This window comes from Pteronotus mesoamericanus, unplaced genomic scaffold (genome assembly GCF_021234165.1).
Source record: "Pteronotus mesoamericanus isolate MK-2021 breed Mesoamerican mustached bat unplaced genomic scaffold, CSHL_Meso_final contig_48, whole genome shotgun sequence".
NCBI lineage: Eukaryota > Metazoa > Chordata > Mammalia > Chiroptera > Mormoopidae > Pteronotus > Pteronotus mesoamericanus.
This window is the reverse complement of record NW_026555180.1, coordinates 2,298,038-2,320,154: the sequence shown is the minus strand read 5'-3', so window position 1 is coordinate 2,320,154 and position 22,117 is coordinate 2,298,038. Positions and strand designations below refer to the sequence as shown.

Here is a 22,117-nt window from a genome sequence, read left to right as displayed (position 1 = left end):
TAACGGCTCGATTCTGTTGTATTTGGAAACACTTAGGCTTTATAAAATATTAACTGAAGTGTTGTGTGCCCTCCCCTAGAATTCTACTCCCATGTTACCCTGGACTTGTCCCTGATTGGCTGCTTTCTTGGTGCACAGATGACCGTTTGTTACAAACTTCTATTTAGGTGGAGGATTTATCTTTCCATTACCCTCTGCTGACAGCTCCCTGGTTCCCTGTAGGAAGTTTGGAAACAATAACAAAACTCTTTAAATTTTACCTGCCAGGGGTTTAATAGTAGGGCCCATATTTTGATACATAAAAAATTAGAAATTTTATTTCCTAAATATAAAAGAAAAAAAGTGTTTGTTACTTGAGTAACAACTGTTCTGCTTTTATGTTCCTTTCAGTATCTGGTGATAAAGACGCTGGGACAATAAGATTGTACCCAATGTGTGTAAGACGCCCTTGAAGAAGGCTCCGCTGAAGAACATAGTCACGGGAAGATAAAGCTCTTTTAGATCCAAAAGAACAATCCTGCTTCCTTTTCTTCCCTTTCCTCACCACAGCCGGTCCTGTAATTAGCGGAGCAAGTCAATCTGAGCTAAGCTAGGCAAATCACTGGTTTTCCACAAAATGATTATATTTCTCTTGCTCTCAGGCATGTGCCCCTCTAAACCTGAAAACAGAGGGAGATGTTTTTTTCTTTTATGTGACTGGAGCAGGAAGAAGAAAAGTGGACTTGACAGTGGAATAATGAGAGAAAGCAGTACAAGGTGGAAAAGAAGCGCATTCGGTAGGGGTTTAGGAACACCGAGTTCTGCACAGGACATTTCAGCGCACGGTTGAGAAAGCCCTGGGCAACATCTGATAACTCTCGGAGGGGGAACAAAATGAGGCTTTTCTAAACTTTCTGTGCGGTCCCTAGAGCTCCGGAGCTAGCTTGGGATCTCGGAGCCAGAACTGTGTTGGTAGAGCCCCAACCTGCATGGCCCGGTGTCCTCCCCTGACCCCGAGCCTGAGCTCACTCCCTCTCCACCAGCGTCAACGGACCGGGGTGTCCCCTTGGAGAAGGCTTCGCTGGCAAAAGCACCACGCGTGGGTCGCGCCGGCCACTTCACTGGATGGACGCCCGACGCTTCCTCCGGGGCGGAGACCTCTCCTGCCACCTTGTGCCAGGCGCGGCAATTCTACCCAGAGCTCGCTGGCTACTGGGGTGGTGGACCTTAGTGCGCGGTGTCCGCGGGAGGGGAGCGCAGCCACCGCCCAACCAGCCACCGGGTTCTGCGTCGCCCAGTCTCCGCCAGGTGAGCGGTGCCCCGGCCGGGTGCTCTGTCACCCCTCAGCGCGGCACGAGCGCCGCGGCCGCCCCGCCCCCGCCCCCGCTCCGGCTCCCGCCCGTGGTCCGCCTGGGGCAGGGCCTGCAGCTGCGGTCGGCGAGCTGGGACCAAGCATGGGCCGGCGGCTCGCGGCCGAGGACAGCTGAGGACGGCTGAGGGTGCGAACCGAGCCAGGCACTGCGCCCGCTCGCGGCAAGGACAGAGCTAGTGGGCTGCAGATACCCTGTCCGGCGGCGCTGTCCGGCGCGATGCGCTGAGTGCTGCTGACCGATCGTGTGGCTCTTTGGCGCGCTGTGAGCCCAGCCCATGGAGTCGGCGGGCACCCGGCGGAGCCTGCGTGTGACGCGACCGCCGCTACTGCTGCTGCTGCTCCTGCAGGTTGCAGGGCCAGCGGGCAACCTGGCCGAGACACTGCTGGACGCGTCCAGAACAATGGTCACCAGCTCCGGTCCGCCCAGCCCCGCGAGCGTGGTGGCTCCTGGAACGACACCGTTCGAGGAGAGTCGATTGCCAGTGTTCACCCTGGATTACCCCCATGTGCAGATCCCCTTCGAGATAACCCTGTGGATCCTACTGGCCTCCCTGGCCAAGATCGGTGAGCGAGCTGGACCTGTGGGGTAGGGCTGAGGCGATCCGGAGGGGAGGATCGGGTTGGAGAGTTGATGTCTGGGTCTTGAACCCCAATGGCTGAGGGCAGGGGCGACAGATAGACTTGCTGCTTCTGGTAAAGAAAGATCCAGGAAGAAGTAGTTTCCTGGTTTGGGTTCTTAAGTGGGCGTTGGCCTTGAAAGAGCCCCAAATATTAGCCATGCACACTTAGAGGTTTGCTGCTTACTTCTGCCTGGTTAGCCAAGTGTGACAGCCCTCTGCCAAAGCTGAGACCTGTTTACTGAGGAAGAAGGTCAGCGGGCTGAAGTTTATTGCCCTTACCTACTGGGAGACAGGCGCAGGCGAGTACTGAGGCTAAAATGGGTAAAGCCCTGGATGCCAGAAGGGAGAAGGCCTGTGACACAGACCCTGGCATGCACCTGACTGACGATGTGCATGGAAGGGAACTGGGGACACCTGAGTGCCTGCAGCTGGGGCAGGAATGTTCTATCTCTTCCCTCCTGTGGGCTGAGTCTTTGACCCTCCAGGAAGCCTTCTTTTAAGTGACTGAGGCCAATGAGGTGAGATGCATGCTTAAAATTAATTAACTCACTTTTCAAACTACCTTTAACTCTCATTTGGAAAACAGAAGACTCAGAATGTATTTTCTCACCTTCATTCTCCCCCACCCCCGTGCAAACTTTTGTTATGATTGTGGTGCTTTACGTTGTTTTTACTTAATATTTTAAATAGTTTTTTTTTTTATCTTAAAACATGTCAACTGCTGTTTTAATGACTCAAAGTGATTAGGTCAAAAATGTATGCATTATTACTTATGTTTTATACCTTTGTTTTGTGAAAGGTCCTCTGCTTTAAGGTGAGACAGGTTTCCATAAAGGATGAAAAGACACATTGACTTTCACCCTAAGGAGCTTATTGATTGGTGGGAGAAATGGGACACATGTCAGTGACCATAATACAGGAAAGTGCTAAGTAGGGTGAGAAATTCAGAAAATATAACATGGCAGTGTATGGAAGTAGGAATCACTTCTTCATGCAAAGGAAGCCTTTAATCTAGGTTTTCAAGGATGGTCAGGATATAGGCAGTTGGAGAAGAAAGGAAACGCTATTCCAGAGACACATAAACAAAGACATAATTAGGAGAGGAGTGCAAAGCAGGTAAAAGGTATGGTTTATGGGAGGGTAGAAATTGTGAGAATAAGCCTGAAGGGAATCTTCCATGTCACATTAAATTAGAGTCTGTTAGTGGTGACCAAAGGAGCACATGCCATTTAATAATTTTGCCATCTATAATTGCCAGTGTTTTAATTCCATCTGAGAAAGAGAGTAAGAGGAAGTGAATTTCCCCGTCTGTCAAGCTAGATATGCACATTTACACAAACTCCTTGTCTGTTATAATAAACTCAGGTGCCATCACCTGATATGGCCCTCACAACAACTCAGCCATATAGAAAGGACAGATATTAATACTCCCAATTGTTAGAAGTGGAAACTGGAACTCAGAGCATTTATATGCGTTGCCCACGGACACACAAATTGGGGAGCCGAATACAAGCTCTACTCTCTCCATCACTGGAGGAGTACTTTGTGCCCTGTTTCCATTACTGCTTTTCTATTGCCATTTTGATTCAATTACAACTATTTCTTCTGTTCCTCACTCTTGAATACTTTAATCTGATTAATTACACTAGTAACAGCTGTGAGTAGGCACTTACGTTCCTTATGTTTAATTTTCACAATCATCCTGGGTACGTATGATTACCTGGTTTCATATTGGAGGAAAGTGAGAAATGAGAAGGTAAGTGGCTGGTGGGTAAGCCAGGATCTACCTAGGACTGCCTGATGTCTCATCTTTGTGTCTACCCTACAGTCTCATTTTGTTGTGAAAATTCAATGAGAATAGATATGTGTAACATTCTTAGAATAATGCTGGGCATGTGGTAAACACAAAGAAGTATCTTCACTAGAAGGGTAGTGACAATGGCAGCAGTGACCCTGAGGGTTGCTGGCACTTCAGGTCTTTGTCCACTGTGCTGGGCTGCCTGCTGCCATTCTCTGCTTCTGTTTCAGGCTTAGACTACTCCAAGGGTCCTTCTTCTGTGGGTTTCCTTTTTCTTTCCTTTTTTTTTTTTTAACTTTTTTTCTATCATTATCTCTTCATTTTATGTGACCTTACACATTGTGTGGTATTTTATTAAAAGGCATTCATGCTTTTATGAGGATATAGGTGTATGTTTTCCTATATAGATCTATTTCTGCTCCCTGGCACTTGCTGTTCTCCAGGTCCGTTGGCCTCCCCTTGATGCTAAACTTCTCTGGCTACTATTTCCTCTTTCCTTCTGCATCTGGGGTGGCACAGACTTGAAAACAAAGACATATATTCCTATCTCCTAGTCAGAAGGGTCTTAGCAGAGAAGGGGCTGAGTGGAGAATGCCATGGATGGAGTGAAGAGGATGGTTCTCAGAGCATACAGTGTATTGTTAGAGTCCCCACAGCTGGTGCTTGGGGTCTTTTCTAGATTCTACCTACTGTACATAGTCCAGCCCTGTCTTCTGCTGCAGCTCTGTTTCTAGAGGAGCCTGGAAATGCTCAGAAATCTCCCTCATTGCCTCCCCCAGGCCCTAAACTTTCTGTCTTGCTTTAGGGAGGACTGTCCTGGAACTGTGGGGCACTTTCATGACCCATTAAGTAGTCTTCTAGTTATTCAAATTTTATTTTAACTTTTGCAATGGAAAGCTATTATTTGGAGTGATTTGTATGACTTAATTTGGGGAAGATGATAAATTGAGTTGTGCAGAGGGACATGAGGCTATGAGGTAACAGGAATATCAACTCATACAAAATGCCATGGTTTCTATTTGGGGCACTTTCATACTGTGTACTAGTGTACCCGAACTTACCTGCCCCTGAGATCTTGGAGAGAAACATTGCAAATGATTAATCTAAACAAGATTAAACAAATTGCCCCAAATGGAGGCTTCTAATAACATTTGTAGGAGGTTCAAATCACTATGTTTTACACCTGAAACTAATATAATACTGTATATCAACAGTATTTTTAAATCATGCTGTTGGTGAATTCCAAATAGTTTTCTAGATTGCAACACAGTGTAATCTTAGAAAAATTATGATCAAAGGTGAGAAAATGCATTTTTTGGCAGATTGTTGAATGAGTCAACTTAACTTTTTATTGTTTTACCTGATTATTAGGGAAAATCAACTTTCAAATTATTTGGTTAAAAAGTTCTGTAGTAATAAAGTTTCCTAAAATGATGGTAATAATGATGAGTATGTGTATATGAAATAGATTAAATAAATAAAAGAACATTGAAAATTTAATACAACTTTGAAAAATTTGAAAAAGTTTGGCAAGAAAAATCTCCCAATTTATTTTTCACTTCAGTCCTCACACATGTTCCTTCATTTTGAATATTTATGATATTTATGTTTTGAGTAATGGTTTCTTAAATAATATAAGTGAACACTTTGCTTGGTAAGTCCTGTACACAGGGATGGAGTTCTATAGCCTGAAAAAAAAAAAAAAGTAGCCAAGGAATTAAGAAGAGAAAAATTTCGAGGAGTGTTTTAAGATTGTCTTCTCTGCTTTTCTTGCCTGTAAACTGGGTCAGTGGGATTTGTCCTAAGCTGGATGAACTTAGGCATGCATTCTACCTCTATTCAAGGTTCAGGGACAAAGCACTGGGTTCCCTAGGTATTTAAAGGATCAGCCCTTCTTTTCCCCCAGATACCCCTTCATTTATCTGGTAGTCTTGTGGAGCCGGTCTATTTGACTCTTCCAGGTGTCAGCACTCATTCTGCCCTTTTTATTTCCTTTGCCCTTAAACTTGGGATTAGAATGCTGTATTTTCCACTGTCTTCCATCCTGTTGTCTTCAAATTAAATGACTTTTCTTGCTATTTCAAGGGAATGGCAAAGCAATTTGGTTCACGAAGTTTTGTCCTCCCGGCTCCATGCTGTCTTGAACTTGAAATATGAAACCGAGTTTCCTTGGATAATACATACCTGAATTACCCAGATCTTGATCCCTGGTAAAAACAAAACAAAACAAAACAACGACAACAACAAAAAACACAATTCTTGCTCTTTATCTGTTTCTCTGTGTCATATTTGGTTTTCCTGAAGCATATTCACCACCTGGTTGGTCAAGTGAAGCTCATGGTCTTCACCTATCATTTGAACCACATCTCACTTTGAGTATAATTCTAAAGCCTGGAGTTCCTGATAGCATGTATTTGTTCCTAATAAAGCTAAGAGTTCTTATTCCTTTCTGTCTCAAAGCCTCCATCTTTGCCATTGGGTTAACTATACATTTCCTCTTTTCTGTCTGCAGGGTGACACCATCAGCTTTCTCATATCCTTTCTAAGGACCAATTCAAGCACTTTGTAGAATTCATCACTGTACTCCACCACAAAAATATTTTTGTATTTTTTAAAATAATAGCATATTATTATAAAATAATATTTCATACCCTAAATGTGATGTTTTATATTGACTTTAACAATTACAATATTATTTATCATTAATAGGATGCTTTTTTTTCAGAATTTTTTCACACACCTTGAAGTCCCAAGGGGTAGAGAAAGGCTCTTTTTTTAATTTTTATTTTTAAATCATGTTTATTCTATTACAGTTGTCTCAATTTTTCCCACTTTGCCCTCCTCCACCCATCCCACCCTGCTCCCCAACTCCCACAGTTAATTCCCACACTGTTGTCCATGTCCATGGGTCATCTATACATGTTCTTTTTCTAGTCTCTTCTTCTTTCCACCATTATCCTCCTTCCCTATCCCCTCTGGTCACTTTCAGTCTGCTCCATGTTTTCATGCCTGTGGTTTATTTTGTTTGTTAGTTTATTTTGTTGAATAGATTCCACTTATAGGTGAAATCATATGGTATTTGGCTTTCACTGACTGGCTTATTTCACTTAGGATAACTTTCTACAGTTCCATCCATGTTGTCGCAAAAGGTAGGAGTTCCTTCTCTCTTCCTTTTTTTTTTTTTAAATGCAGATTGATTTTATTTATTTTTTAAATGTCAAAATCCATTATAAAATATTATAAAATTTAACTCCATTAAACTTGTTTGTTCCCTGTAGGATTGTAAAGCTCATCTGTAAAACCAAGTGAATTTGATGGTTTGTATATGGATAGATTTTCACCCATGATTGAATTCTAAAATTTTGTCTTATAATTTGGACCTGGTTTGTATTTAACTTCCTCCAAATTAGTTTTTAACTTATATTAGTAATATTTGCATAGATTTGCAAACATGCTTATCAGCTTGTCTTCATTGCTACTTCTTGTATCTTCCCTTTTTTTTCATGTTGTTTATTTTTACTGACCGAAGTTCTTTAGAGGATCCTTCAGGGATGGTCTTTGAGTGATAAATTCTCTTGTTCTGTGTCAAAAAAATCTTTATTTTGCCCTTACCAGGTGGCTCAGTTGGTTGGAGCACCATCTTGTACACCAAAAGGTTGTGGGTTCCATTCCAAGTCAGGGCACATACCTAGGTTGCAGGTTTGATCCTCTGTTGGAGTGCATGCAGGAGGCAACTGATTGATGTTTTTCTCTCATGTTGATGTTTGTCCCTCCCCACCTCTAAAAATCAATAAACATGTCTTCAGATGAGAATTTTAAAAAAATTAAATACCTTTATTTTGAGTATGCTCTTGAATTATTATATAATAGTATAGAGTTTGTGTTATTATAGGATCAGTTGGAAATATTTCATTATTTTCTGTCCTCTTTTGTTGCTCAGGAGAATTAATATGTTATTCTCATTTGTCTTTGGAATTAATACAGCTTTTCATTTGGTTATTCAGCCATTTCCTCAATGTTTCTTGGTATGGATTTATTACATTTTTCTTGCTTGAAATTTGTTGTGCTTCCAAGTTTCTTAGTGCTGCTTTATGTTATTTCCAACTTACCATATTACTTTCAATCTGCGGTTAACCTACTGATCGGAGTTTTCATTTTAATTATATTTTCACGTAAGTATTGTTGGTCCTTTTTCAAGTTCATCTGCAGTTTGTTCTTGCTCTTTATTATTTAATTATAGGTTGTATTCCTCTTTTCATTATCTTATTTATTTGAACTACATTTATTTATTTTTATTCTGTTATTTCTAGTTTTGAGGGGTTGCTAATTTGTATGTTCATTACATCTACTGATTTTCCTTTTTTAATTTATTGTATTTTTCCCCATTACCATTTAGTCCCTCTATACCCCTTTTCCAACTCAATCAACACACTGTTGTCTGTGTCCATAGGTCCTTTTTCCTCTTTGCTCAATCCCTACACCTCCTACTCTCTCTCCCTTAGCTGTCATCCTGCTCTCTATCTATGAGTCTGTTTCTATTTTGTTTATTAGTTTATGCTGTTAATTAGAGTCAACATATAAATAAAATCATATGGTATTTGTCTTTCTCTGACTGGCTTATTTCACCTAGAATAATGTTCTCCAGGTCCATCCGTACTGTTGCAAAAGGTAAAATTTTCTTTGTTTTTATAGCTAAGCAGTATTCTTGTGTAAATTGTGTAAATATTCCATAGTTGTTTTATCCACTCATCTACTGATGAGCACTTGGGCTCCTTCTGTATCTTGGCAATTGTAAATAGTGCTTCAATGAACATAGGGGTGCTTATGTTATTTCAAATTCGTGTTTTGGGTTCCTTCAGATATATTCCCAGAAGTGGGATTGCTCAGTAAAAAGGCAAATCTATTTCGTTAATTTTTAATACTGCTTTCCACAGCAGCTGCACCAATTTGCATTCCCACCAACAGTGCAAAAAGGTTCCCCTTTCTCCACATCCTTGCCAGCACTTGTTGTTTGTTGATTTATTGATGATAGCTATTCTGACAGGTGTGAGGTGATAGCTCATCATGGTTTTAATTTGTATTTCTAGTTTTGCGGGTTGCTAATTCATATGTCTATCACATCTACTGACTTTCCTTTTTGTATATTTATTTCATAACATAAATTATAGTTATTATTGTGAATTAACTTCAGCAGGAGATGTTTATTTGGTAGGATTCTGTTTTCCTTGAATAGTGAAAGGTTCTTACAAAATTCTTTGAGTGTTCTTACTGGGATCTCACATTGCAGCGATTCATTTTTAGTATTAGTTTTTTAGTTTGCTTTTCCTATGTGATTAAAATACTGTAAATACAGACTTTATATCATTATGTGGTGTAGACCTGGAGTTTTACACTTTACAGGTGAATTTTCCCTAGAGATGAATGTTTCCTCTGCCCAAGACCATAAAGAGTTGACATGTTTCCTTTCATTTTTCCCTAAATATAGATATCTTTTACTATTTAATTATTCAGAATGAAGTAGCTCTTTAATACTCAGGAATTTAGGCCTGTGTCTGTCCCTTACTGGTCTGAAGTCAGACTTTTTGTCCTCATGTAGGTGTTCAAAATGCCAGGTCCTTACTTATAGAATAGGTAGTATCTGTGTCTGGAATTCTCCTGCTTTTGTGGCCTGAAATTCAACCTACATATCCCAATTTGATTTTTCTCCTTATTTCATGCTTTAAAATGTTGAACATGGCTAGATGTTAATATTGTATGTTTGTAGTGAGTAGAGGCTATATCTGGGTCCACATTGTTGATTACCTCAGTGCTATTTTATGTGGAACTTTTAAAGAAATGCTTTCTTTATAATGTTTCAGGTCTATGGGTATGTTCTGCTCATAAGCTATCATTATGGATTCTCTTTGGGGTAAAAATAATATGTACTTTCCTAGTTTTTCTATCTGCAGGGTGTGGAGGTATGAGTATTCTGTCTTTGTTTTATCTCATATATTTTTGCACTTGTATAGAAGAGAAATAGCTCAGCAGTTGAAGATGTGTTGGACCTAAGTTTTCAAAATTACAGCCCTAGTAGAAGAGGAAGACCCTGTTGCAATTTCAGTTCTGCCATTAATTTTGTTTTGTGACCCTGGCAAGTCTTTGCCTGCTTGGTTCCCTTATTTAATTAGAAGTAAGAATCTGTATCTGCTCCATCTGTTTACTATTTTCATAGGGATAATATGACATGCTCTGTAGGGAGGAAATCATTTATAACAAAGATTTTACTATTATAACAAAAGAAACAAGCCAAGAATAACATATGTTTATTATGTTAATAATATAGGTATGGGCATATTATCATTCTAAATGAGATATGCACAATTATAGATTACTCTCTTGCAGTTACATCTTTTAAATCTAATAAATCATAATTGATATACTTCCTTTAATAACCCTGTACATTGTTCATCACTGTACAAGCCCTTTCTAATCCTGATTTAGAAAATTCAGGACTATATGACTTGTGTATCTCTTTCTCTTCAGTAATTTCAGAGGAGCATGGGAATTCCTTTGAAGACTCTCCATGTGGCTGTGACAGAATTATATTATAAATGTGAATTTCATGTTATTATTGTACTTAGTGTAAATGTACAAAGGCTTACTTGCAAGAGACAGAAAAGCATCAAATTTACAATTATATTTAGAAATTTCACCTGAAAATTTGTCAGGTTACCTAAGCCTACGATGTATGTGAAAGCACTCTAAAATAAAGTTTAGAGGTTTTGTTATCCTCTAATAAAAAATTCTCATGGAGTCACAGAGCAGCAGAAAGTTTCTATTGCCATATTTCAGTGTCTCCACCACTACCAATTCTGATATTCTGTTCCTGAACTTGCTTCCTAGGGATCCACAGCCTGGGAAACCTGGACAGTGTAATGTACAGAGTAATGTCTCCTATTGTGGCAGCGGAGGGTGGAGATGGATGAGACTGAGTAATCCTTTTATCATAGTTTCTTTAATAAAACAATAATAGCTAACAATGGTGGAGCATTCTCCCATTGTCAGGTATTTGGGCCAAGTGCTTCATACACATTGTATTATTTAACCCTCACTGGAGGATAGGCACCACTATTATCCCCAGGTTTAAAAAATAGATGAGAAACAGGTTAGAGAACTTAGGTAACTTGCCAATGATATTGCAGCTCTCTAGTGATAGGGGTGGGATCCTTGGCTGGTGCACTTTATCACTCTTCTGTGACATGTCCTGCCATCCTACCTCTCATGGAGAAGAATATTAAGTTCTAAACCTCTGTCAATGATCTTCAGAGCACCTTAATGTACTTGATGTCACCATACTCTTAACTCAGAGCCCAAAGCCTGGCTGCACTTGAGTCTCATGCAGACCCTTATTACCTCATTTTGACTAACTTAGATTTTCATTGTAAAACACGCAATAATGATCATAACATCCTGCCTCCTTCACAAAGTTATTGTGGGCCAACTGAAATAATACATAGAAACAGTTGCAGCTCCAAAGTTAAGATTAGTCTGACCTCACAACTCCATAAACTGGGTAGGACAGAAAGAGACCTTGAAACAGCAAGATGGCATGACTCATAAGGAGTACCAGAGTTAGAACTTGAGTCTAGAATTTTTGAACCTTGATCTAACCTTTTCCACCATTCATAGCTTAGGGAATGCAGAATTCTAATGCTTTTGTAATACATATTTATCATGTTAAGGATTTATAGGTTAAAGTTTCAACCCATATATTTTTTAATAGATCAATGTTCAATTCCAACAGGTTTATCGGTGCACATACATACATGCTTATTGAATTGCACATGCACATACAGACACACGGACACATATAAATGACATTCATTAAGACAGAAGCTCCATGAGGGAAAGGACTTTGTTTGAGTCACTGTCTACAACAGTGTGGCACATGGTAGATACTCAACAAATAATTACCGAGTAAATGAATAACTAAATAATATTTAGAGATATTTTTTGTTTCATTTTAATTTAATCATGTAGTAATTAAGGTAACCACACATCCTGGTTTATCCATGATGTCTACCACATATCCTGGTTTGTCCACAGTTTATATTCTTTATCCTAGCACATATATTAATAGTGTGCCCTTTCACTCTCAAATATACTGTTTGTATGATAATTTATTTGGTCACTCTTTTTAATGCATGCTAATAATATATACTCACATATTTTAGTAATTTAAGCTCTGTTGTCTAAAATCTCAGCTCTGCCACTTAGCTACTTGTGGACTTCAGGTAGTTAATGAACCTCTCTAAGCTCAGTTACTTTATCTGTAAAATGGGATGACAATAATAGCTTTCTCATTATGTTGTTGTGAGGATGGAGTTAATGCACTTAGTAAATGTGCTATCTTATAGACCTTGAAAATTTGGTTAGACCTTGGTTGAGAAAAGGTGTCTGCTTTCTTCTCCAGAGCATAACAGCATTATACCATGAAAGACTATTTTGTCCAGTTAGATTGTCTAGATGTTCCTGTCTCCTGCTATATATGGGTTTCTCTCTAAATCATACATATTTTTGTTTCCAACGTTACATAGTTAAAAATTCATCTTACTGCTTTTGTAAGTTAGTTTGCAATGGAAAAGGAAGGCAGTACATACTCTTTGTTTTATCCCCAATTTCTGTCCTAGAAACTGCAGGGTATGCAGCCAGGTATAATAGATGGAGGGCAGAAGGACAGGGTTAGTGTACAAGGTTCACAGTCTGGTAACACTTTCTCTCCAGGAGCAGGCTTTCTTCTAGACTCTCCCCCTCTCATCCACAGAGCTGCTGGGCCTGCTTAATGTCATCAGGGTCCACAGACATATGACAGGTAGGGAAAATGCATCTTCAGAAGATGATTTCTAAATCCCCTGGTACTTTTTATATAAATAGGGGTTTTTTTTGTTGTTGTTTGTTTGTTTTCTTGAATCTAGGTAGGAAAGAGTTTTAAAGCAAAGGGCTGCCAAAAGCCCTTTGAGAGTAATTATTGCTATAAAAACTCTCAACGTGCCCTGTTTTTCCTCATATCTAAAGCACAATCACACATTTGGTTGAGTATATAACATTGGAATGGTAAGAGAAACAACAATGAAATTTCTGACCTTCAGAGATTCAATTAGTGTCATTTGGCTTCTTAGGAGAATGGCGTCATTCTTTGTGCATTCTCTTGTGACCTATCTGGAAAGATGTAAAGATGCTGCCTCTAGCTCAAGGAGTTCACATTTTTAAAGGAATTAGGTAATGTGTCTGCCTGAGTAAAAAAAACTCCTGCCCCAGTCTCTTTCTGTTCTATTGCCCAGGCTCACTTTCTTCAGCACAATTATCACCATCTGACATGTGATTACTTATTTATTAGTCAGATGGGTACTCACTGTCCCTGCCTCTTCAAGTAGAGACGTTGGGGTGAGGCCTTGTGACTTTTGTTTTTATCTCTGTGGGACTTACAATGCACATAGTTAAAACTAATGATGTCTCGAATCTCAATAATAGTTATATTTTCAGTTGTTTCACATCTATAGTCTATCTTGATTCTCAGTCTTTTTTTTTTTTACTGCAGACATTCATTCATGTGCTCACTTTCCAAATTCTACTCATGAGTGCTAATGGTTTTGCAAAAGGGATTTGACTGATATGACAGCTAATATATGTATTTAATGACTTTATTTCCTCTTCAGTAATTTTTTTTGTCCTTTTCATTTGGTCTTGATGTTTCCATTTTGTGTTTTGAAGCCACTGAAACCAGGAGAGTTGTTACTTTTCCTAAATCTCTTAACAAATGCCTATTATTGGCAGGCCGGCTGTCCTCCATTTTTTCCACTAAATACATTAGTAGGTTTGACTATTACTTCAATGAAACAAAATAATTATGATGAAGATGAAACCATAAGAATTCTTAAGATGGACACATCCTGATGCTCACTGAAACCCCTTTTGTATTTGCAGCAAAAAGCACATGGGAGGACACGTGGATGTGCAAAGACTACTGACCTGGTAGCATGAAGCCAGAAGTCAAAGTGAACAAAAATGTTATGATTCTAGTAAGTTTGGAAAATAGGGTAAATTATCACATAGGATTGTTTCTTAGTTTAGCCCCTGCAACCAGATTGCAAGTAGTTCCCTTTCATGTAAATAATGACTACAGTTGAGTTTTTACAACCACTTATTGAAAAGTAAAATTAGGTAGCAGTTACTGACCATCATAGGGTTTTATTTACTATGCTTTGATCTATTTATTTTAAGCAAGTGGTAAATTTGTTTAGAAGTAAGTCCTTTAAAGGAATAAAAACCAAACAAAATAAAATTCCAATACAAGGTCATGAGGCAGGTAGAATAGGCTCCCTGGACAACCTTGTCCAACTTAATAATTGCAGTAGACAAACAACAAAACTAAAATTGGCATACATTACTTACTGCCACATGGGTTGAAAGTATGGCAAATCCTGGGATGTAACATTTAGCCTGGGACAGTAAAGTAAAAATTGCTTTCAACTGTTGAACTGCATGGAAAGTTTTGAATGTAGGTTACAGTATACCAGTATACAGTATACCTATCACCACTCCTCCAAAAAATTGCTCCCTCCCTCTGTCCTTCCCACAGCTTCACTATGCAAAAGGTTATTCAGAAAGTCACCAGAACGTAACTACTTTTGGGATTCTGTCTTTCCCCCAGATAGTGCCTACACACTGGAAAAGTTTTACCCTCAGAACAATTTCTTCAAATCTAATCTTTTCTTGCTCAAACCCTTTCATCAAAATGGTGTTCCTAAATGGAAAAAGAGGAAAAAGGAAGAAAAAAAGGTGGGGACTGAGAGCCACATGGGCGTGAAGCTCAGTAATAACCTTGAATATATATAGAATCATGTGAGACTGTGGAATCTGCTTCATCACTATAAATTCTAATCCTGCAGATATGACCAACTCAGAACACACTCAGACATAATACACACAGAAATACTATGAACACTGTCCAGTGTCATTATTTTTTCCTGGGGCAGAGTTGCTGCCTTGGGGACAAGAGAGGGTGCAACTCAGCCAGTTACAACTTCCAGGCTGTCTGATGGCCAGCTATGTGTTTTCCATGTTGGTTTAACTGTGTTCATGGAGCATTTTTCAAAACTCATATAACACAAACTTCTCATTTTTCTTCCATTTACTGCCATAGAATCTGATAGTAAGAACTGAACATCTTTAGAATCTATTCTCCTAACCTGTCTCACCTATAGCTTCAAAAAGAGCAATGTGACCCAGTAACAGAGTAATCTAAGATGGTTATTTTAGCAGGAAGGAGCCAAGATGATAAAGTATATCATTTGTTTTGATCTTTTGAAAGCTGGTTAGTGGTAAACAATCTAATATAAAATTCAAAACCATGAATAACTCTAAATACAAAGAGAGGAATAGCAGAAAAGTACAATGTTTATTTACTATTTACTCACTGACTTTACTCAAACTATTTATCTTGAAAAGAAAGATATTGATTACTTTTTACAGGATCAGTATGCAAAATTATTATGGGAAGTATACTTTTTATATATGCTAATTAGCCAGTATCTTGTGTGACAGTCTTTCAAAATCCTAGAAAAATAGCGAGTTGTGCCACAGAAGTAGCTTTCCAGCATTCTAGCAGTCAGGGCCATGGTTGTCACTTCATTGGAGTAGATTTTATTGGTGGGCTATAGAAATGCTCTAGGGTGCAAGGTGGGCAGCTGTATCACTGGGGTTGTTTATTATACAATGTGTTCTGTGTGCTGGCTGCTATGGCTCAAACTAACAACCAGGAGAGCTTCATTTGTGACTGGTGTGCCCTGCACCAGTATGGACAGCAGGACCCCGGAGAGACTTGGCCTGGTTGCTCACTCCCCATGTCCCTGGAAGCCGAGGAATTCAAGGCCAGGAGCACCTTCCCAGGCCACCCTATTCTTGCTCAGAGTATGTCCTCCTAAACTCCTTCATGTGTGGGACCAAAGAACTCTCTGGCATTTGAAGGGATAGCTTGCAATATTTTAAATTTGCAACTTTCCTTGAAATCCAGAGAGATACAAGCTTTTATTTTTATTCATATCAAAATGCTGGGAGCAGTATCAGAAGCCGCCTTTGCCTTTTGCTCCAGTAGCTCTGCCCTTTGGTATGACAAGACACTCTCAGTCAGCACTGGATGCAATGTCTTTCAAGGAGCACCATGAACCAGTGGATTAATGGATAACTCTGTGTATGTGAGTCTGTGTGCATGTGTAAGTGTGTGCTTGTGCATGTGTATCTCTGTGTATGCTTTTTTGTTTGTGTTATGCACACTGCCACATACACACACACTCACAACTTTTAAGTCTGTCATGAGTAGTAAGTACAAGGTTGCCAGTTAATAACTCAATATGAAATTTCTAGTCATGTTTAGGCCCAACTTCTTGTAGAGAAAAATATAATACTGAGAACTGATCTTACCTTGCTGATGGCTCAGAAATGGAGATAATGAGTCTGAGACTGAAGAAAGTGTTTGATGCAGGCAGAAATGAAGCAGGGTCACAAGTCAAATTCTGTGCCCAGCCCTGGTTCAGGGATCCAATGGGGATTTAGCTATCTCCAACTACATACTACAGGCCAGCAGCATAACCCATAAATTCTCTCAGCCTGCTGAAGTGAACTTCACCAACTCCATGTGCTGCTCAGGACCTGTCAGAGAACTCATCCAATTGACAGAAACCCCCAACAGGGACTAAGAGGCATGCCTGGCTACTGAAGATCTGACCCTCACTCATTTGCTAAAGGGATGGGAAACCAGTCATTCATAGAAACTCAGTGCCTACATTGTGTTCTCATTGCTGTGGTAGACATTTGAAGTGAGGAGTCTGAAAATGACACTGAGGAGAAATAGAATGGAAGTTTCCCTTGTCTCAGTTTCCACTGTAATCTTTGTGGCATCTGGTGATTGGAATTTGGACTTGAGGTCTAGGCAGGTAGCAGACAGTGTGGGCCTAGGAGTACATATGCAAGCCCCAAGATATATGGGGAAGGGGTGCGGCAGAGGTGGGTGGAGCAGCCTGGCCAGTGGCTGTTGAACCAACACTGACTAGAAGAACTCTTGCCCAGCTCCAGTCAATTGCCATCTTGCATGAACTAGCATGGATAAGGGATGGAGGGCCTAGTCTGCTGATTTTTTTAAGAAAAATCATACAAGACAATTTATATGTAAGAACTCTCAGTTTCTAAAGATTAGCTAAATATTTAAAAACACCAGGGAAGCAAAACAAAATAGTCCTTAAAGGCCATGCTGGCCCATGACCTGACAGTTTGCAATTTCTAGTCAATATTTTTTCATGTTACATGAGATTTTTATTCCAATATTTAGACCTGATTATGTCGAAGAAAGCTGAGTCTATTGTTTAGGATACTTGTATACTCAAGATCAGTCAAAATTTATTTTATAGTCAGGCTAATAATAACCAACATGTATGCTATTCTCAGAATGTTATCATGTTCCAAAAAGGAAAATAAATAAAAAATGGTGACATACTCTTAACTATTGAAAAAATGGGGAGACTATTGTGGAGTATGTAAGTGAAAGGTGGTCATGTTTCATATCTTTAATAAGGAGGCAGACATGGGAAACAGTGTGGGCAAGAGGTCAGGAGGCCAGCACATACTTCTCACGCTGCCGCTGACACTGATTTAAGTCATTGTGTCTGAAAGGTAAACTCTATGGGTAAATAAGAATATTTGGTCTTAGAATATCTATTAATATCTATTAATAAAGTCAGTTAATTTAACAGTTTTAAATATAATAAAAACAATATTGTAACTGTGTTTGTGTTCTTATTCAGTGAGCATTCTTTTGAATAAATCCATAGCAGTATTGCTATAATTAAGATACGTGCTGCGGTAGACTGTTATATCATGTTATGTTCTAATTTGCTCAACCATCTCCGCTCTTCACTGACATTTTGCTATGAGCATTTTTGTAAAAATTACCTATTTTACCCTTTAAATAACAGAAAATTCTGATTTTTTTTTTGCTTCTTATGTTTGAATAGCCCATGCTTTGCACATTTTATATCATTATTTCTAAAGTTCCCTTTCAAAGTTCCAGTTCAGAGGCTGTGGATCAGCTAATTAGTCAGTATTTTGGGTCATATGCCTGGTGACAGTGCCTATCAGCAGGGAACAGTTTAGCCAACTCTTTTCACACCAGTTTGTTTATCAGTGTTTATGTGGTTATATCAACATTTCATTTTGTTTTGCCATAACTAGTTTATAAGAATGGGTAGGAAAATGAAAAATAAAAATGAAAATTTTTTTCCATTCTAGTAAAATATACCTAACATAAAATTTGCCATTTAACCATTTTAAGTGTATAATTTAGTGACATTAAGCACTTTTACAATGTTATGCAACCATCACCACTATTCATTTCCAAAATTTTTTCATCTTCCCAAACAGAAACTCTGCCCATTGAACAATAACTCCCCATCACCCTCTCCCAGCCCCTGATAATTCTACTTTCTGTCTCTATGAATTTGACTGTTATAGATATTTCAAATAAGCACAATCATGCAACATATTTCTTTTGTGTTTGGTGAAAGTAAAAATATAAAGGAGGAACTGTATAATTCTTAGAACATTAATGAAATTAAGATGAAGGTGGAAATTACTAGCAGTGATAAAAGCATAAATCTTTAGCATAATCAGATATAAATAAGTTGGCTCTATGTTCCACTGGGAAATAAAAGAATAAATTAAAGATTAGAGAAAACAGAGTGAAAAGTTGGAAATAGGAGGATGAAGGCTGTGATAAAAGGTGAGGCACAATATCTTTAGCTTTCAAGAGCTAGGACTCCAATGACAACATGCACATCTGATGCACAGTCATTGTGTCTCTCTCCAAGGTGTGGAGTAGAATTTCTAAAAGAGAATAAATAGCCTGATTAAAGGAAAGATGAAGAGTGTTTCTCCCCATTTCTGTTTCTGTCCACCTGCTATACACTGTATGAGACAATTGGAGTGCAGAGGTGCATAAAACTTGCCACAGCCCTGAGAACATGTGTTCTAGTAGGTGAACCAGACTCCCAGGTGGATTTGTGAACTCCAGTGTAGTAAACACTCTGCTGAAGACATTGGCATAGTGTTGCTGAGGGCAGAGAGCCATGGGTTACTCACTGTCATCTCAAAACACTTAATAAATATCTTAAATAAAAAGCATGCCTGTTTCTTTATATCTTTGGCCATAGTGGGTGTTGTTACTTCCTATAAACAGGATAAATCCAAACTGTGGATGATAAAACCCAGGGCATGTCATCCTCACCCTCTCTTCTGTAATTTTTGCAGTGCATCCTGTAAACCACACCTTGGGCTCAGTCTAGTGAGTTTTGCTGTTCCTTCTGCTTGGAAGACCCTTCCACATCTCTTGGCTTTGAAGATCCCTACTCCTCCTTACTTTTGAGGTGAAACATTGTTACCTTAAAGACCCCTCCCTGACTGGGCAGACAAGATTTAGGACCCTGACCTATTATTCCTTGGTGATTTACAACTCCCTGTCTGACATTACCTGATATTTCAATGCCTTTTTTGACATCCTTTGTCCCATAGATGGTAAACTCCATGAGAGAGAACCATGTCTATCTTGGTTATTGCTGTGTCTCTAGGGCTTTGCACACTTCATGGTGGTGAGTGCTTGGAAATGTGTGGGTAAATACATGAAAGAATAAGTAATCAAATAAGTTATTGTTTTCTAGGGAGGATGAATATTTTCTTTACAATAATTTTCTATAATATACATGATTTCCACCTAATGATTTACAGACTGTTTGATCATTTCTTCAACATGTTTCTTGAGCACCAGCTTGGGGTTTTAAAAGTGAGCAGGTCACCTTTCTGCCATCTAGGCCTTTTTTTGCAAGATAGTTAAAACTTGGTATTTCAAAATAGGTTTGTGTACATGATCTTTATCAAGTTCAGGAAGTCGTCTTCTATTACTAGTTTGCAACATGTTTTTGTCTTGGTTGGATGTTGAATTTTTGCCAAATGTTTTTTTCTGTAACAGTTGGTATAACCATATCATTTTTCTTCTTTAGTCTGTTGATATTATGGATTACTTTGATTGGTTTGGAGTGTCTTGCATTCCTGAAATAAACCTAATTTGGCCATGGCGTATAATTACTTTTATATATTGATGAATTCTTTGATAATATTTTGATAAGTATTTTTTCATCTACACTAATCCTGTACCTAATTCTAATGCGCAGAGGGAGTCCTGCCCTCTCCTCATCACCAAGAAATATTTGGAAACCACCTGGGTGTCCTACAATTCAATTTAATTGTGATATTATCTACCCAGGGATAGCATCAAATTCCACAGATTAAGGACTCAGTCTCACAAAACTGTCCTTCCTGCCTTACCCCCCATTCTTCACCCCAACACACTCTTCCAGTTCCAATTGAAAGTCCAATTTTCCCCAGTGCTTCTGACTGACTGGCCATATTGTGTAGGTTCCAATGACTTCCCTCCTTGGGTTCGACTAAATTGCTAGAATAACTCATAGAACTCAAAGAAACATTTTACTTAAACTTACTAGTTTATTATAAAAGCTACATAACTCAGGAACAGCCAAATGAATGAGATGCATAGGGCAAGGTATAGCAAAAGGGTGCAGAGCTCCCATGTCCATTGTAGTCACACCACTCTCCCGAAATCTCCATGTGTTCACCAACCAGGAAGCGTTCCAAACCCAGTCCTTTGGATTTTTAAGGAGGCTTTAATATGTAGGTATGATTGATTAAATTGTTAGCCTTTGGTAATCATTTCAACCTTCAGCCCTTTTTCCCTCTCTGAAGGTCAGGGGTTAGAATTAAAATTTTCAATCCTCTGTAACATAACAAAAAACACCATTGTCACTCTCCTCACTTGTTAAAAGATAAACATTTTAGGGCCTCTGTACCAGGAAAAGTGTAAAAAATTCTCTCCCTCTTCTAGTTCTTACAGCAGGACTAGTAACAAATAATAAAATTGACACAAGGCTAGATTAGCAGAAGAAAACCCAATTTAATACATGCTCAAGGGAGAATCACAATATGATACTCATATCATAAAGTGAGTCTCAAAGAAAATGACTGAACCAGACATCTTCTTATACTTTTTAGACAAAGAAACAATAAATTTGTAAGAAATTGACAGGATGAAGAAAGTGCTTATTAGAAAGGTTGGGGCTTGGGTAATAACTTAGTAAAGACATTAACAAGGTTTGTTTATAGACTTTTGGACTCTTGAATTTTTAAAACTCTTGTGATAAGGTTGTCTCTTGGCCCTAAGGAGTAGAGAGGGCAGCTATCACATGGTTGATTTATCTCTTGCTTTTAGATGGACAGAGAGGTAAGGTTTTTCTTCTTTCATGGGCAGTTTCTTAAGTAACTTTAACTCAAAATAATCCAGATGCTATTGTGGGATAACTTGGGGTAGCTTTCTCTGGGCCCCATCAGACCAACTATATATTTCTTATTATAAATTACAATACTCATAGAGAATATTGGTCTGTTGTTTCCTTTTTCTGTACTGCCTTTGTTTGATTTGGATAGCAGGGTAATACTAACTTCATAAGAGAATAATACTAACTTCTTAAGAGATTATGTAGAATTTGTATTGTTTTGTAGAATTCACTAGTGAAACCATCTGAAACTTGAGGATTCTTCTTTGGAGGAGTGTGCAAATTCAATATTTTTTATAGTTACAGGGATTTTCAAATAAATCCTTAATATTGGGTGAGTTCTGGATATGTGCGTTTTTTCAAGGAATTGGTCCATTTTATTTAAAATGTCAAATATGTGTTCAGAGTTGTTCATAGTATTCCTTTATCATCCTTTTGATGTTGGTGGGGTCTGTATAATTCACAAATTATCAATAATTTGTGCTTCATTTTTTGACAGTCTTGCTAGAAGTTTGTCAATTTTATCAATCTTTTCAAAAATCCATCTTTTAACTTTATTGATTTTTTTCTATTTTCCTCTTTTTAATTTTACTGATTTCTGCTCTTCATAATATCCTTCTTCCTGCTTCCTTTGGATTTCTTTTGGTCTTCTTTAGTAAGGGTCTTGAAGTAAAAGACTAGACTATAGATTTAAGACTTTTCTTTTCTAAAAAATGCATTTAGTGCTATACATTTCTGTGACACTACTTTATCTGTGTCCCACATTTTTTTTTACTTTTTTCTTTTTAAAAAAATTTATTTTATTGATTATGCTATTACAATTGCCACAGTTTTTCCCCCTTTGCACCCCTCCACTCAGCACCCCCTGCTCCCTCAGGCAATCCCCACATACCCATGGATCATGTGTATGAATTTCTTG

At 38.6% G+C, this 22,117-nt stretch overlaps 1 protein-coding gene across 1 annotated transcript in view; it reads left to right on the top strand.

Annotated features, from left to right (window-relative positions):
* Nucleotides 1–1,194: 1,194 nt before the first annotated feature.
* The window catches only part of SLC9A2 (solute carrier family 9 member A2), a 104,993-nt gene continuing 84,070 nt past the window's right edge, over nucleotides 1,195–22,117 (top strand). Inside the window, exon 1 of the mRNA XM_054577972.1 lies at nucleotides 1,195–1,915. Coding sequence (XP_054433947.1) covers nucleotides 1,627–1,915 — 289 coding nt within the window. The 5' untranslated portion in view covers nucleotides 1,195–1,626. The remainder of the gene's footprint in view (nucleotides 1,916–22,117) is intronic.